Source organism: Manis javanica, chromosome 12 (genome assembly GCF_040802235.1).
Source record: "Manis javanica isolate MJ-LG chromosome 12, MJ_LKY, whole genome shotgun sequence".
Classification (NCBI taxonomy): Eukaryota; Metazoa; Chordata; class Mammalia; order Pholidota; family Manidae; genus Manis; species Manis javanica.
This window is the reverse complement of record NC_133167.1, coordinates 97213322-97231839: the sequence shown is the minus strand read 5'-3', so window position 1 is coordinate 97231839 and position 18518 is coordinate 97213322. Positions and strand designations below refer to the sequence as shown.

Below are 18518 nucleotides of genomic sequence, written 5' to 3'. Positions count from 1 at the left end.
CTGTTTATATGAAATGTCCAGACAGGTCCATAGAGACAAAAAGTAGCTTGATGTTGCTTATTGCTGAGGTGGTTGGGGGAGAAATGCACAGTTAATGCTGATGGGTATTGGGGTTCTCTTTGGGGGTGATGAAACATGTTTCACAGGTGATGGTAGTGACGGTTGCCCAGTGATGATATGCATAGTGCAGTAAATAAACTAAAAAATCATTGACAAGTGCACTTGAAGTGAGTGAATTGTATGGAATGTGAACTAATTAAATCTCAAAGCTGTTACTAAAAAAAGTAACATGAAAGAAACCCATGAGTGACCGCTGTCACCTCTGTTATTACTGTTATTCTGAAGGTTCTGGTTAATGTCATTAAACAAGGAGCAAAAAAAGAGGTGTGAGTATTAGAAAGGAAGAGACAAATTATTACAAAAAATATTCCTCTCAGAACACCCCAGAGACTTTTTTGAAAAAATCACTAAAACCAATAAAAGAGCTCGTTAAGGAGGCAATTGAATGATCTTGAATATGTATTGACATTCACATGGCCTCAGGAGTTATGCAACCACCCGGCATAAATTGTTTGAATAAAAAAATACTTTATGATTGTGTGAAAAAAAAGAGTTGTGGTGCCTCCACCCCCAATACGCGGCCATATACTAATCATAATAAAATTGTGTTTTGTTAAATAACGACAGAAGAAATTAAATACCGCATTGTTCATTTACGTCATTAACTCTGGAAATAGAGAGGAAGTCGGCTAGGACCCTCAGGTGCCCCTCCTGGAAGGCTGGTTCGGTTCTAAGTGCTCAGGAGACGGAGGCGTGGAGTATCTTGAGGGTTGTTCACCCTCGGCATCCGGGGGAGCGATCCTTGGGTCTGATGTTCCCCAGGTCTTCTTCACTAGAGCAGCTGAGAATCCGCGGGCTCTCCGACTACATCAGGGCCACAGCTTCTGTATGAGACTAAAGAAGGGAGCAAATACGATGCACTAGTCACTCAGCTGCGTCTTGGAAGCAAGCAGCCGTCCTGACCTGAAGGATGAGGGTTGAGCCCAGTGTGTGCTTGAAGATGGTTGATCGTTAGGGGTAGTAAGGAGTGTTGCTGAGCCCTGCCAGCGTTCCTGGAGTGTTTATCTCGTGGTGTGGTGGCTCTGCCTTCTTAGAGTCATCAGTGATCCAATCTTCACTTGCCCTGTCTTGTTATTTCTACTACATTTCATACTGGAGTCATCCCAACACATGTATCCTTGAAATATGGTGCATATGAGAGATGTGTGCTTCATAAAAATAGTTTCCAGAAATATGTAACAGTTCAAATTTTAGCTCAGAGGGAAGAATTCCACTTATTAGAGATATTTATTATAAATGAATGTAAATATCTTTAATTCGGTAGTTTTCCTAATAAATATGCAGAACATTTCTCTGATGCTTTTTGCTTTTATATGTATATTTGTATTTCCTACTTGTTTATATGGAAGCAAACAGCCTTGAGGCCATTTCTACAACTGAGAAACACATAGGAAAATACACTATTTTCTTTTTAATGGAATGTAATTCATACAGAGTTATTGTGTAAATTCAGAACTTTGATGCATACACTTCCTGCCATAAGTTAGAATTACATAACTATAGTGAAATAAAAATGCTGACCGATTCAAAATACAGAAAGGATATTCTTAAAGAATACGGTCTGTAAGTCTTTTGTGGAACATTTAAGGTTATGGTGTAGTAATTGGTGAATTTTTATCTTTTGATATATAGAATCATATCCTGAGATCTAATTAAGGGGGCAAGTTTTGATTTTTGTGATTGGGAGAATTCTCAGAATCATGTTTTGGATTAAGCACAAGGTTACCTACTTACTATTTATCTTTGTTACTAGCCCATTTGCTTTACTATAACTCTGTCAAACTGATTTTTCTAGGTCGAAAATGTTCGCTTGGTAGATCGAGTATCTTCTAAAAAAGCAGCCCTAGGTACTTTGTATTTGACGGCTACTCATGTCATATTTGTGGAAAATGCACTGGACTCAAGAAAAGAAACATGGGTATGCCTTCCATATTTCTGGCTCTACATGTTTTCCACTGTTTGAAGTAACACGTTTTGAGCCTCTGTACATGTGTGGAGTGATGTGGTGGGTGTGCGTTTGGTATTTGGGTGTTTAGAGGACCGTTTTTAAAATGTGAATTTTGCCTTTTTTGACACACAGTCAAACCTACTACTTAAATTCATTTAAACTGTTATTTGAATGTCATCAAACATAGACCTGGAAAGAGTCAGAGATACAAATATTCCATCAGATACAAATATTCCATGTCATGGCTGTCAGGCAGAGATTCAGTAATGTCAGCATATGGCATCTACCCAGTGCTGTATTCGCAAATGCTTTATCCACAGGATCCTGTAACGCAAGCCATTTAGTCATTTTATTATGTTGTCTCTGCTTTTCTAATAATTTAAAAAGGAAACAGAAAAAGCTAGGGAAGGGTACTTAATAACGAGACCATTAGATATTTCTTATTGTGTATAGCCACGCAACCATGACGTTATGACCGGAACCAGAATCCCTGAACTGTAGATTTTCCCTTTAATATTCCAAAGACATTGTTATGTTTTCAGCAGAAGGTGGTGGGCACTACTTTGTGAGAGGAATTTAAAGAATGAAGTGCTGCCACTGAGGACAGAGCAGAGACCCTCCTGAAACACCAGAGAGATGTTTCAGCGTGATTTCCTCTAAAATAAATCTCTTCTGCAGCCTGCCTGACCACCAACAGCTTAGCAAACAACAATCTCAAGTTGCTGTTGAACTTGAGCATTCCATGTGGGACGAAGGAGCGTGGTGGCACCTCCCAGCAGAGCCATCTCTGACTTTTGTCGATTTCAACGTTTATTTTACTAACTTCTCATGACCTTATTTAATTTTAGCTCTTAAGGGCATTCAACATTTGACTATCAAAATATTCCCTTACCTGGACTTGTGCAAAATTACGTGCTGGATAGTTTGCTCCAAATGATTAGGCTTAGTTGTTAGAAAGCTTGGTGTTGAAAAATAAAATGCTAAGTTTAGACATTTGGTTCTTCCCCAGACATCTCTGTGCCTGTCATCTGCATGTAGGTGCTGAGACACCTGAAGGCTGGGGGGTCGGGGGGGGGTGTTTTTTGTCTATCTGCGTGTGGCTGAGATCTGTTATTCCCTGTCATATGTATCATTTATTTGTTTTAGCTTGTCTGTGTTAACGTTTGGTTGCAGATTCTTCATAGTCAGATTTCTACCATTGAAAAACAGCCAACCACCGCTACCGGCTGCCCCCTGCTTATTCGCTGCAAGAACTTTCAGCTGTTACAGCTCATCGTACCGCAGGAAAGAGACTGCCACGATGTGTACATCTCTCTGATACGCCTCGCAAGGCCAGGTAGGGCAGAGGCGCGCGGCCTTTAATATGGACCCACTCTTAAGAAATCGACAAATCATGTTCAAGAAATACAAGAATTATAGTGCTTAAAAATTACAGTGTTTTAAGAATTATATGCCATCTCAGTCTTCAGATGAGGCCAGGAAATAGGAGCGATACAGTTTCTTTTAGGATTTCTCCTGAGGGGTTCACTCTGTGAGCCCCTTTTGTTGGGATTTACTTTATCTCAGAGGGGTTAGAGTGTGTTTTCCTTTCAGGATGAAATCATCTTAAAATTGTGCCCGTCTGGTACTGTGGTAATAAGGCCACCTTGATTGAGGCCTCGAACAAGCTGACCGCATTGTTCTGTGTGGAAAGCACAGGCACCAAACAGTCTGAGTGCAGTTTTTGCTCACCAGGGTGTTTTAGGTTCAGTTTCTGTTGCTTCTTGATGACAATGTATGTTTCCCAAGGTTGGTATAAGTAGACCTTTGTTAGCATCAGTGAGTACTTGCCATATGGATATGTTAACTGTCCTAAATGAAATGTCCTTAAGTGTTGTAGGAAGAATGTTTGGTTGATTTGAAAAATATGTGCCCTCGATTACCCTCTTGTAAGAGCCCTGATTTAGGGTTCTTGAGAGTTGCAGCCTCCTATGCATTTCTACCTAAGTGTGTCTTGTCTCTCTGTGGGGAATGTATGTGTTCTTTTGCTTAAAAGAAATAGCATCTAAGTTTCTTGGGAGAATATGGTGAAAAGAGCTTATTTATATAAAGTAATATCCACAGTAGTGTCAGCCGGACGTCACTGGTAAGAGAAATAGGGTCTGTGCTTATAGCCACTTTGCTGAATGCTGTTGGATTCAGGACAAGAAGTTTGATTAAAACTCTTCAAGGCATTTGGCTGAGTCTTCAGTTTATGATGTGACCATATCATCTGTAGACAGCAAAGAGTCACCGTTATGTAATGAAGTTGATGCCAGAGAGCTGTGAAAATCTGATAATTCTGACTTGATTTTGCTCCCCTTTCAAGGCAGCTGGTTGAGGCTTTTTCATCTTAGTATGTTGAAAAGAACTGCAGAGCTTGCCAGAAAAGCAGTTGAACTTTTTAGAGGGTGCACTATAATTGGAACAGAAGTTCTGGGAAGATGTACGTTAGGTTGCATGCAGCCGAGAATACGAGGGAATTGTGTGCCAGCAATTTCCGTGTCACTGATTAATGGCTGTACCGGATAATAAATGCACTCTGACTGGATTACCAGGATTTAGGAATGGCCCAGAGAACTTGGGAGGGGGCTGGGTAGCTGGAGGAGGACATGACAGTGAGGGCTCTGGCCTGGGATGACAGCGAGCGCCAAGACTCTCAATGCAGTGGTCCCCAGGGAGGAAAAACCACTGTGTTCCCTGCTCTTTAAAATGCACAGTGCTTCTTAAAGGTGAAGTTTTGGGAGTTAGGTATTAGAAACAGCCAGACACCAAAAAAGGGAGCCATAGTCATTAATCGAATTAAACCCATTACCTGAGAAGAATTTTAAGAAGCCACCAGCATTTTGAAACACTGCAATTGGAAATGGTGGTTTATATAAAACGTAGTACTTTATTAAGTATGGGAAGATAAAATAGAATACTAGAAATTTCATGATTTCATGTTAAAGGCAATGCTAAGAATAAAACATATTACGGCCTATAACCATGGAAGCAGGGTTTGAAATCTGGGTGGAGGTGGACGGGGTGGAGTGAGGTGCTCCCCCCAGGGGGTATGGGTGGCTTACTGGAACCATCTGAGCATCTTTTACAAAATCCACCTTCACCCTGCCAGAAGTGTTTCAGAATGTATGTGTGTGTGGAGTATACTTTGAATTCTAGCAGCGCAGTATAGCTCTCTGTGGATATTCTGGCTAGTCGCCAACATGAATCACGCATTTTCAGCTTCCCTTATGGACGCAGCTAACTGCAAGGTCCTGTAGAGGACACATTTTTTTCTTTCTGAAAAGAAATGTTTGAGAGTCCATTTCGGTCAAGGCCTATGAACTAGATATTTTTCAAAGCTCTCAGGATTCTGTCTTTACTGCCTTAGGATTTCTGGGAAAAGGGTAAATCAAAATACCACTAAAAATTTGGCAAGATTTTATTGGTTTGCCATTTGTGTGAATTCAGATTAGTAAGAATTTGGTCGTGGGATAAAAGATCCCAGTACAAAATAACATAGCCAAATTCAGGGGGCATTTTAATTCTTAGTAAAGAATAATTCACGTTAATAAAGATGTGGTCCAAATGAGAAAATAAGTCAAACCTGTAGATCCAATGAACTAATAAGGATATACATTTTTTAAATTAAAAGCTCCCTATTTCTCAGGGGGCTTCCATTTTTCCCCATGCTTTTTTTTTCTCATCCCTCTAATTTTCCTTGTGCTGTTTATGTTTTTAATTTTAATTTTTTTACTGAAGTTTGGTTGATACAATATTATCTTGGTTTCAGGTATATAACACAGTGATTCAGCAGTTACATTAAGTCCTCATTCTAACTAGTGCAGTTACTCTGTCCACACAGAAAGATGTGACAGAACCATTGACTGTGTTCTCATTGAGCCTCCTTTTTTTTTTCTTTTGGTATCATTATTATAAAATCACATGAGCAACATTGTGGTTACTAGACTCCCCCCATTATCAAGTCCCCCCCACATACCCTATTACAGTCACTGCCCATCAGCGTAGTAAGATGCTAAGAGTCACTACTTGTCTTCTCTGTGCTCTACTGCCTTCCCCGTGCCCCCCCTACATTATACATGCTAATTGTAATGACCCTTTTTCCCCTTATCCCTCTCTTCCCACCCATCCTCCCCAGTCCCTTTCCCTTTGGTAACTGTTAGTCCATTCTTGGGTTCTGTGATTCTGCTGCTGTTTTGTTCCTTCAGTTTTTGCTTTGTTCTTATGCTCCACAGATAAGTGAAATCATTTGGTATTTGTCTTTCTCCGCCTGGCTTATCTCACTGAGCATAATACCCTCTAGCTCCATCCATGTTGTTGCAAATTGTGCTGTTTATTTTTGTATCAATTATTGTTCCCTCTGTAGTGTTTGTGGGCCCTTTAACACTGAAACCACCTCTTGTTTATTTTCCCATTTTTTACTAAATTAGTGGGTTTTTTTTTTTCAGTTCATCTTAGTCCCCAATTCTTCTGCATATTTCTTGTGATTTTAACAATCTCATGATTGATGGAATCTCATTTGTCTAATTTAACTTTTTACAGTCCTTGTCTAAGTCATAGCTGCTTAAGCAATTTCTATAGTGGTAATTGCCTTTTTGTTGATGGTACTAGTGTCTGAGTCCAGTGGTCCTTTTCCACCAGGAGCTTGCTTCCACAGTCCTGATGTTTAATTCGATCACTCTCTGTGGATATTCTGGTTAGTCAGAAAATGGACAGCAAAGTTCTCATTATGTTTATTCTAAATGTACAAAATGCAATGTGGCTTTTCAACTGCAGTTACTTTCAGATGCCTGAGTTAAGCAAGACATTTGCAACAATTTAGCTTTCAGTCGTTAGGGTTCTGAGGAACTCCCCATATCTGTACCCTGACTGCACATTCTGCTGATAGCAGTTCACTTTTGTTTTTACTTTTGATTTTTAAAAACACTTGCCTAAGGGAAACTGCCAATACACAGTCATAGTATGCAGGTTTTACATTACTTGTTGCAAGTTTTCTTCTCATTTGTTAAACTGTGCTTCTGATTTTAATATTGAATTACCTTTTGTTTCTCCCAGTTAGTCCGTAATAAGAGGGAATTCTGCCATACATTTTTTCCTAAATATTGTGTTATTATAATGTTTAACTTGATACCTGGGAAACAAGCTAGGTTATTTTTCTCTCTTTCCTAATTGCTTTATTTTACCCACAGCTTTCTTATTTGATGGAATGAACATGGTTTCCTTTTTTATGGGAGGGAAGGAGGAGAGGTTGGGTGAGGAGATGGGGCCATTTGCAGGCCTGGTGGCTCCACATTGAAAGTCCCACTGGTTGGCGTCGTCTTCTCCAGGAAGTAGGAGATGGGGCTGTCTGGGAGTGAAGCCGTTGGCGAGAGCAGTAGGTCTTGAACCCATTGCAGTGACCCGTGCATCCCTGTGCTAAGGCGCATGTGGCGAACACAGAGCTAAAGTAAGACAAAGTAAATCAAAGCATGCATCTCTCCTTAGTCCTGAAGCACTGACTTGGGTTTCTTAGAAACACAGCCAAAGTGCTACTCATTCTTAATTTAATGTAGTATTTTAAAACTTGTCATTTTTCTTTCTGAGCAGATAAAAAAGCCTTCAAATCTCTCTTTGTTTAGCAGTTGTATGCTTGAGGAAGGTAAATAAATACTGGAATGATTTCCACATAATTTTTTCTGCAATTGTTTTCTGGCCAGAGGTGCACGCCCAGCTTCCTCCCACAGTGCGAAGGCATGCCGAGTGTTCGCTTCCTATTGGAGCAGGTCCTGTGCCTTCCAAGTAATGGGGTCCCTGGGGGCAAGGCCTTCTAGTGCACCTCCCGCTGAAACCTGACGTCACTAACCGCAAAAGATGTTTTATGCTGGATATGATGGATGGCTCAGACTTGGTGATGTGAAAAGCCAGGGGGATGTTTAACACATCTGTTGTAAGAGAGGGTGAAAAATCAGGGATTCGACCTCTCCAAAGCAGACAGCTTTTTTTTCTCAGTTCAGATTCTGTAAAGACTAGCGATTCCTCTGGCCTTAGTTTTTGATTTTTTATGGAGGGGGTGGTTCTGCTATGCATTTTGCAGGAGATGGAGGTGAGGGGAACAGACCATCAAGAACAGGAAAACATTCAGTAAAATTTACATCCGTGTTTATGGTACTTTTTAATTTCTCAGAGTGGGCAGTCCTCAGCTGAAGGCTTTCCTGGGCTGTCCTCTGGGTTAAGAAGCTTGCTCGTGGTGAACTAGACTGAGCTTCGGCTGATAAAAATGTGGGTTTCTCTGCCTCGATGCAGAATTTTACTTAAACTGGGCTGGAGGTATCGTCGATCCCCCTTTTCCTTAAAAATAACTGAGAGAAAAAACTTTGTAATTGCAGCGGGAACCCGTTCTGATGGCTCCCAATTCAAGAGTGATCTCAGCGTCTGTTATAAATTATTCTTGCTTTAATTTGTGCAGCTTTCTCGCATCCTGCCCGTGACCGCAAGCAGGGGCTCATGCACAGAAACCCACTGGCAGTCCTAGGCTGGTCGCTGCTGCTTCCTTTAAACTTACTTGAAGCTTTTTAACCAAGGGAACTTAACTTCCATTATTCCCCCTTATTCATCAGCTCTTCTTTCATGGAGGGAGCTGAGGTTTTTCTCAAGAGAGTCTGTCGGCATCTTAAACAAATTGCATTTGCGGTCAACATTATGATATCAGAAGCCTGAGTCACGAAAATGGTCCTTAGAGATGGAAAAGATGTGTCGGTGTTGAGCCAACGTTCCCAGACTGGATCTCAGTTTCAAATGCCGCATGCTCAGTCAGCTAGGATTGCGAGCAACAGTTTCTGCTGAAAGCGTCTACTCTGTGCGTGTTCCTGTCTGTGTGTGTTTTCTTGTTGATTGAATAGTCAGTGTTCTCAGTTTTGGGTCTTAGAAATAAGACATCAAGAGAGACTGACAGAGCATAGTTTATCTCACTGATACCCTACAGTCTTCCTTTTTTGACAAGGAGTATACCTCTGATGAAAAGTGTGGTCCTTAAAATATGGCCCTTATTTATCTTTTTCCTTGAAAAGTGAGTCAATAGTAATGACAAGTCTGAAACTGCATTTTGATCTCAGGCTGCGCGGGTATTGCTGCAGCCGGTCAGGTCCTTTACAGGGAGGGCCTTCAGGCACACACGTTTAGGAGCATTAAATCATCCATGCTGAATGCCACCTACAGATGGAGGGATAAATGGGGGGACTTGGAAAACTGAGGAATAATAAATCTACTAGAGAAAAACAGGAAGATGAGGGGATGAACAGGAAAGAGTAGATGCCAAAGTGGCCCATGTGGGGAGAAGAGAGCAGGGTCTGCCTTGGGGGAGCAGTGGGTGTGGTGAGGAACACACACCGTGCAGCCCGGTTGCCTAATTTAAATCCACACTCCCCACTTACCAGCTGCCTGGCCCGGGGAACGTCCCTCACCTGCCCTTTACTTCAGATTTCTCACCCACAAAATGAGGCCCATCATGGTGCCTACCAGATGGGTTAATATATTTAATTAGACTCTAGAATGAAACAAGGGTTCAGTATCAGCCATAGTTTGTTATCACCAGAAGTACATAGATCCACCCTGTCTGATATGTAGCCACAAGCCACATGTGGGTGGGTATCAAACTCGTAGAACGTGGCTGGAATGAACAAAGAGGCACATGTCAAGGGTGAAATATACACGGGATTTCAAAGACACTACAAAACAATATATGAAATACAAAGAAGTCTTATGTACATGTTGAAAAGATACTATTTTGGATATATTGGATTCAAGAAGATATATTAGTAAAACTAATTTCATTGTCTGCTTTCTAGTTTTTTAATGTGGCTACAAATCTGTTCTAAATGGCATCTATGTCTTGCATTATATTTTCTGGTGGAAAGTGCTGGCCTAGAAACTTCCCTTAATATGGCAAGATTGGAGCAAGAAAATCAAACCCAGATCTTACTGGGGAGGGATTTTGGGGCTGGCCTCCTGAGCGTGGAAGGCGACGCATGAAGATGAAGATACCCTGGTAGAATTGAAAGATTTGCATCGTATATCCTTACACTTGTCCCTCATGACGAGGGTGCCATGACCTATAAATGGACTTTTTTTAGTGAATCCTATTAACTATTATCTGAGCCGCACAATTATGACACTCTTGTAGTTTTACAAGTTCACATATTTTCAGTGCAAACATTAAATATATTCCACAGCTTTTTCAACTACTTCGTTATTTCTTTTTTAATACCGTGAGCATCAAAATGTGGCGATGGCCTGGGCCTCTGTGCACCTCTGAGGGGCCATCCCACATCTAAGCTCGATACACACAAACAGATTGAACTCTTGATATCTGATGAATGCGTACATTCTTAATTAATTTTTATGCTTCATATGTTATGTGATCTAGGAAATATATTAACCTTCAAAAGCAACTAAAAAAGGCAAAAAATCATGAAATGGAGAATGCCTTGTTTCTAAAAGGAAAGAAGCTCTCTCAAAGTTGAGTCCTCTTGTCCCATGTCATTGCTGGGAGGTGGGTGGCCCTGCCCACAGGGACGGGGTGCTCCTCGGGGTGGCCTGGGGTTAGGGAGCCGGGCTGGCCGCTAGGTGTACCCCAGCCCAGACAGAGTGCTCCTGGGAGATGGGGTCTGGCTTTGACTGAGCTGGATGTGGCTTCCTTTGCTTGCAGTGAAATACGAGGAGTTGTACTGCTTTTCATTCAACCCCAAGCTGGATAAAGAAGAGCGAGAACAAGGCTGGATGCTGATAGAGCTCGGTGAGGAATACCGGCGAATGGGCCTCCCGAACACGCACTGGCAGCTCAGCGATGTGAACAGAGACTATAGGGTGAGTGGGGCATCTGGTGGCCTTGGCTACTTGACCCAAATCAAGTCATGTCCCATGGCTCAGCAAGACCTCTGCTCGATCTGCTTTAGTGGTTATAGTTCTGTGTAGATGCAAACGTGTGGGTGTCCAAGTCTCTATTTCCTACCTGCATCTAGAATCAAGAAGTTTTAACAAGGGCATTTTAGACTGTCCCCTCCACTGTCTTTCCCTAACAGTTGAGGTAATGGAAACCCAGAGAGGCCAGTGGCAGGCCTCACGGCCAGGCAGTTGGTAGGAGGGCCAGCCAGGACCTTGTTCCCCATCAGGTCTTTTTATAGTGCAGTGAGTGATGAGTGGGGAGGTCAGGACTCCCATGGCAGCTTGGCCCCAGCAACGCTCTGGACGCACTGAACTCGTGATTGGCACACAAGGTCACCAAGAGGCTTCCCCAGCGCCGTCTACACTTACAGAAAGGACTGTGGAGGGGATGGAAGCAGGGTGGCAGAATTAATTCCATATTCTCCTTAATGATGGACTGACAAACCAGGGTTGATTTCCCTGTTAATTTTCTAAATAGTTTAAATAAAGTAATGTAAGAACATTGCACAAAATTTAACAAACGAGGAGAAAAAGGGAAAACATCCCCCATCCGTTGCCCTCACATTCTTCTGTTAGGTTTCAAAGTTGTCCTTTAGTTTTTTTTCTCATCTGCATTGTTTAGTAACTTTCTTCTTATTTAAGTATGGGTTTCATTGTTTAAAATTGGAAAATACAGAGGAAAAGGAACCATTCAAATATATAGCACCAATAAAATCATACTACGTATATTTGCCTGAGTTCTGCTTTTCTTCACAGAGCATATTGTATTTTCCTATTTTATATCACTATGAAACATTATATAATATTACATAGTATTGGTATATCATATTCTGTCTACCTAATCTCCAATTTTTAAGCATTTAGATTATTGCTATTTTTTACTGTTTTAAATAACATAATGAGAACATTCTGGTAACTGTACTTGCCCACATTAAAGTTCTCTTTATAAAGACAGATTCCTAACAGTAGAATTTCTAGTTCAAAAGGTTTACACAAATTTTTGAATATATTGTCAAAAAGAACTATGGAAAGGTTGTACCAATTTACATAAATTCTCAGCAGTTGTGTATGAGAATGCTTGATTCTTTGTACCTTTTTCAGTAAAGAGTTTATTTCTTAAAAAATATTTTGACAGCTTTATAGTAGGGCAAGTGAATTTTCAAGTTAATCTGCATGCTTTGATTTCTTGATTTGGTAGCTTTATATATACTGATTGACCATTTATGTATTTTATCTCCTGTTGAGTATTTCTAGTCACATGTTTTGAATCCTGATTATTTTCTTCACCTTACCATAATGATTATAATGGTTATCTATATTGCTACACAATTTTCCTGTCAGTTAAATGACTATATAACATTGCATCAAATAAATGTACTTTAGTATTTCTCAGTTATTAGACATTTAGATTACTCATAATTCTGGGAGCAATATCTTTGTGCAGATGGTTTTGACCATATTTTAAGTTATTTGCCAATTCCTAGTATCTATCAAAAGGCATAAAGGACTTAAATATTTTTTTTAGATTCCAAACAAATAGGCCATTAATAGTTTTGTTTTGGACATCTCAGTGTTGTTCTTTTTATCAATTTTAAATATCCCTTTTTCCTGCTTTTGACTTTGAATTCCACATATTATGATTATATTTCTACCATTTCTTTCTTGTCAGTATTTGTCTGGTAGAACTCTATTTATCCCAGAATTTCCAAACTTACTATATGAATATTTTGTCCTTTTTTGAAGTATGCAATAGTCATCATCATGGGGGTGGCATGTTTTGATATTTATAAAACTAGGTATGGCTAGATTCTGATTTTTCCTCAATCTAAAAATCTTTTAGTAGTAACTGGTGTCTGGGATATTGTCCTAGATACTATGCTTTGCGTGTTTTATTAGTCATGTTTTCCCTCTTTATATCCATAGCTGGATAGTTTTTTCCTGTGTTTACCTGCAGTAATTTTGGAAGTATACTGTTGCTTTTCTTCCGTTGACTATCATTCACTTTTCAAAATGTTACTTATTTATTATGCCACACTTAGAGCAGACACAAAACTTTGAAGAAGAATAAAATGAACAGCAGGGACCCGCGCACTCCGTAGGGACACACACGGCCAGGGCTGCTGAACCTCCCGATGTTCCCTCCAGACCACCTCCTGCTCCAGTGTCGCTGACTACAGTTCAGTGTTGTCATTCCCTTGCTTTTCTTCATAACATTGTACATTATAAATAGTAATATGTGCTATTATTTTGTATGGTTTTATACTTCTCTATGTGGTGTCAAGCTGAATGTAGTTTACTGAAAGTTGGCTTTTCATTCAACACTGTGAGGTTCGTTTTGTTTAATAAGCACATATATAGTAGTTTTAAAACTGCTGCCAGCCACTGGTCTAAAAAGAAGACAAATTTTAGCAATCCTTTGTGGTAGGTGGTGTTTTTATCCCTACCTTACAAGTGGTGGAACTCAGGCATAAACCAATTAAGACAGATAAGTTAATACTTATAATTTATTAGATACATATAACTCTCTTTCATCCATTCTTCACTACTGTATAATATTCCATTTTAGAAATATCCCATAGTTCAAAAAATGATTTATTCTTTTTCTTTTCTTTCTACTCTTTTGTTTTACTGTTACAAAAAAATACTGTTAACTGGCTTACATATGACTCATAGTATACTGTGGGTTTCTTCTTAAGGGCAGAATTTCTGAGTTAGAGGGTATGTAGTTTTAGACTTACTAGATATTACCAGATTCTTTTCCAAAGTGTTTGCATGGATTTACAGACCTACTGCCAAGATACGAGTTCTTATTACATTTAGATTCACCAACAGATACTATTGGCAGTGTTTGGTGGTATACCTACTTATTGAGATCCAGCAGTCTTACTTCTGGAAATTTATTCTGAAGAGTTAATAGCATTCACACACAGTGGTGTAAAGGCTACTTACTGAAGCATTGTTTGTCATAGCATATATTAGAAGAAACCCAAATTTCTTTAGTAGAGGACCAGTTAAATAATTTTTGGTCTGCCTGTATAATTAAGTTAGTGTATAGCCATTTAAAGAATGTGGAAGATTTCCATGTACTGATAAGGAAAGATTGCTAAAGTATAGTGTTAGGTTTGAAAAAGCAAGGCACAATAAGATGAATACAGTGGGATACCTTTTACCTAAAAATAAAACCTTTCCATAAGGTTGTATGTCTTTTTTCTTATTGATTTCTAGAAGTTCTTTATATATTCTAGATAATAATCTGTTATCGTTTATAGTTGTTGGAAATATCTCCTCTCAGGAGATATTTATATACTTTTCTGAGAGTATTTTTGATCCTCAGAAGTTTTGAGTTGTTAATGCTTCCTATTTTGTTTCATGGTTTAGCATATTGTTTATAAAAAGAAATTCTGGTCTGTTTGGTAACTGTTGTCTAAATTTGACTTTATATAATTTCCATAATTATATTATCACTAATTATGGTTGTTATAGCTTTTTAATAAGTCCTGCTATCCTACAGACCAGGTCTTTCCACATCATTCTTCTGAATTACCAAATTTATAGATTATTTGGGATAGAGTGGACATTTTCTTGGTACTGAATTTTCTTTGTAATTACACTTAAATCTAACAAGCATAATCTTACACTGTGAGTGGATGTTTGGGCCTTTTTGTCTCAACCATTATAAAGTGTCTAGCTAATGTAATCAGAATAGTTTGTTGTCCTGCTAAAGCCAACATTTGCAGTGACTTTTTAGCCTTAAAATGAAAAGAAGGACAATCCAACTTTTGTGAGGAAAATTGGTGTCCTTTTTATATTAAAAAAAATATGACATACCCTTGGGTGAGGAAGAAAATGAGGTCAAGGCACATCTTGAGGAATAACATTGCCTTGGAAACACAGGTTCTTCCTATTTTTGGTGAACTTTCCTTCTAGAATTAGCACCACAAACATGACTCATCTGTAGTACTGAAGTCCCATGTTTGCAGGAGAGACTGCACAACATGAGTCATTGAGCATTTCTCTTCAGAAGTTGCACACAGGAAACCCAAACTAACCATCAGCAAGCTGTGTTGCAACAGAAAAGGTGGGAACCTAGGGAATTTTCTGATTTGACAAATATCATGAAAATAGGGAGAAAGATGATGTATCCTTATTTATTGCCGATTGAGAAATATAGTGAAAGTTGGTTCTCTAACAAATTTCCGACTGACAGCCCACGGAGAAGGTTATATCCGCATCTATTCCTTTTGCTTTTAACCTTACAGTTGAGAAAAACGTTTACTTTTCCTCCCTTCTTTTACAAGAGTTACTCCTTCTTCTCACTGGTGGTGTCTCCTGACGGCAAGGAAGCTGTTACGCATGGTGGGGACAGCAGCATACACATGTCCTGGAACCTGGGCTCCAGACCAGCGCTGCCGTTCCCTGTTTGTGGGGTTTGGGGCAGGATCACTATTATCATCACCATCTGTAGCATCATCTCTATTGTCCTTAGTTATAAGACACTTGGTTATGATAGCCTAACTCTCCCAGCTAAGATTTCCTTTGGACTTACTCCTGAAAATATCTTTCTTTAAATAAAATGATTGGCATTCATTACTAGGTCAAAATTTTAATCTATTTCTCTTAAAGTTTAAAGTGTCATGCGAACCAGTAATTTATAACCTTGTTTATTTCAGTTGTCCACAGCTATAATTCATGTGTCATGCATTATTTTATTTATCTATAAATCACCGTAGGCTCATCTTTCACCCCATTACATCATAAATTCCTTGAAATAAATTTTAGGCCCTAAATGCTCAAGAAGGAAGTTGTCTCTGTAGTTGTATCTCAGTTCCTGACGACTGGTTCTCCAATGTGCTCCATGAAGAAGGTGGTCCTCAGTGAATGCAGAGTTCTGATGTAGATGCCTCAGATGGCATCTCAGATGGATACCACCCTGCAATGGTAAAAAACATTTACTCAAGGTGATAACCGGGTCAACAAAAATCAGTTTTCCCGGAAACCTGAAGTCCTTGAGGCCAGTAACAGTTTTGTTATTCATTTCTGCTCTACCACCTAATGTAATGCCTGGCACATAATAAGTATTCAGTAAAAACTCACTGGTAGACAACACGATTGTCCTATAATCATCAAACTTCAAAAAGACAATGAGTCCAACCATAAAAAAAGAATAATTAATGTAACATGAGAGAGGCACCAATTATCTCTACAATGGCAGTCATCCTGCAGTTTATACATGTATCAAAATGGCATGTTATACACCTTAAATTATGTGATGTTATATGTCAAATGTATTTTAATAATAAAAAAATGTTGAATGAGAGAATTACCAAAAAGATTCTTCTTGGCAAGGCAAACTCAGACATGCAGGCAATCCACTCAGGCTGATTTATTTAGTGAAAAGCAAAGAAACCTATTTCCTTATTCATAAAAAAAATGTGTAAATTATTTTTAACTTAATCTACTTTCATTGGGTTGAGACAGTCAATGTAAAGGACATTCAAAGGAAAAGCATTTCCCACTTTGAACTTCTCATTTTCTCTCTCTATTTTCTTATGTGATTTTCCAAGATGTTGGGAGGCACATGGAGTGGCTTCAGAATTTGGTGGCCTAAATGGCACTTTGGAGAGATCTTACGCATTACTTTCTTTTTCTTACTTCATTTAATTATAAATAACTTTGCAAGTCCTGGTGGTGTTACAAGGAAGACACTAATCCCTAGCTTACTGTAAACTTACTGATTTCCTTTGAAAAAGTGTTATTTCAAGAAAAATAAGTCTGGAGCAATGACTGCATGTCTCCGAACCTAGACCAGCAGGTGTGGTGTGTGTCGTCATGTCCTAGCTGACTGGTCAGACACCGGATTTGCATGGGGAAGGAAGTGTAGTGTTTTGTGGCAGTGATTCCAGTAAAAGCTTTTTGGGCCCAAGTAGGTCGGACCATGTGTTGTTAGCATGGGATTTTCCTACAGAGTGTCAGTGCCCAGCCCACATGAAGTCTTTGGTAATCTTTCCAAAAATGTCTTTGGTAAAATTATGAAATCACACCGTGGGCTGAGGAGCATCATTTTTGTGGCCCATTTATCTCCTACTCGATGTTGTTCACCAGTCGGGTAACAAAGACAGTGGAGGCAGGCGAGAGAGGAATCATCACAGAGCAATTTATACACGCTTGGGAGGCTTGGATCCCACGGTGGTGGGTTTTCATTCCCCTAAGTCCCATCTTTAACAAGGGGTAAAGGTGGGTGGAGACGGACAGAGGACAGGCAGACATTGCATTTGCCCTGTTGCTGTACACAGTTGAGGTTTCCTCTTGAAATGCCCAAGAAGAGGCTTGACTTGCAGGAGGTAAACAGTTGCTTTAGCGAAGGCCAGAACTGCCGTCCAAGTGAGCCTCACATTGCAAACGATTGACTGGCTGATATCAAAGCAAAATATGTGTGAAGCAACAAATCAAGCACTTTTACTGTTTCCAGCACAAACATTTCTGGGCAGACCTAATGGCTCATAGAACGCTTTGTCATAGCTGTTACCTGATTTGATCCTCATATCGACCCCACGGAATCCTATTTCTGTTTTGTCAGTTGCAGGGATCAGAAAGCTAAAGCGCTCAGGTAAAGGGCCTCCTGAAGGAGGCAGTGTCGGGCTGGCCCTGGACGGAGAAGGGCTGGTCTGGGGAGGAGGAGGGCAGGAGTGCCCAGGGCCACCAGCCTGGCGGGTGCAGACGCAGGAGTGCGTGTGGCTTGAGCCCGGCCGAGGAATTTTGCTGCTTGTGCCTGTGGTTTAGGAAAGTATCCCCCAGTGTCAGGCTGTCTTTCATTTGAAACAGGTAGCTGAAGTTTTCTCAGCTTCCAGAATACAAAGTTACAGTTTGTCCCATTTTGATGAAAGAAATACTTATGTGTCGCTGTCTTGCCTCACGTGACGAGTCCTTAGAAGGGCCAGTGCACAAGGTCATGTGTGCTAAGGCAAGTCCTGCTTTCCTTTGTGATGGTTTCGGAGATTCAGCAGCATCGTATCTGTGAAGTGGCTGCTGGTTTCCTCCAAATAGCCTCCTCTGTACCCTGGTCAAGGAAACGTCAGTGTGTGACCGAGCAAGCACGGTGGGCAGTTTCTTGGGGCAGTTCACAAAGTGTTACCAGATGGCCTAAAAATGCCCCTGTGTTTCCTCTGACAGGTCTGTGATTCTTACCCGACTGAGCTGTACGTTCCCAAGTCTGCCACAGCACACATCATAGTGGGGAGTTCCAAGTTCCGGAGCAGACGGCGATTTCCTGCCCTTTCTTACTACTACAAAGATAACCACGTAAGTCTCAAGGCATGCGTTTGTTTCATGCTTGCTTTGCTTGTTTTATCATAGACAGGCATTCTCTAGCGGCCTTCTGCTGTGTGTGTTTGCGATCTCCCTGAGGTCTGTGGATGTTGCTGTGTGTGGTAAGACACTATGCAACTCTGCTTAACCCTTCCCTGTATATTGGACCATAAGTAATGGGGTACAGTCAGCAAGTGTACCCAAT

General features: G+C 40.2%; 1 protein-coding gene across 2 annotated transcripts in view; it reads left to right on the top strand.

Moving 5' to 3' along the window:
- MTMR7 (myotubularin related protein 7) overlaps positions 1-18518 on the top strand; it is a 104267-nt gene that overhangs the window by 34459 nt on the left and 51290 nt on the right. For both annotated transcript variants that reach the window (XM_036997107.2, XM_036997103.2), the window contains exons 2-5: positions 1916-2038; positions 3242-3404; positions 10773-10930; positions 18179-18307. In XM_036997107.2, the coding sequence (XP_036853002.2) occupies positions 1916-2038; positions 3242-3404; positions 10773-10930; positions 18179-18307 (573 nt within the window). The remainder of the gene's footprint in view (positions 1-1915; positions 2039-3241; positions 3405-10772; positions 10931-18178; positions 18308-18518) is intronic.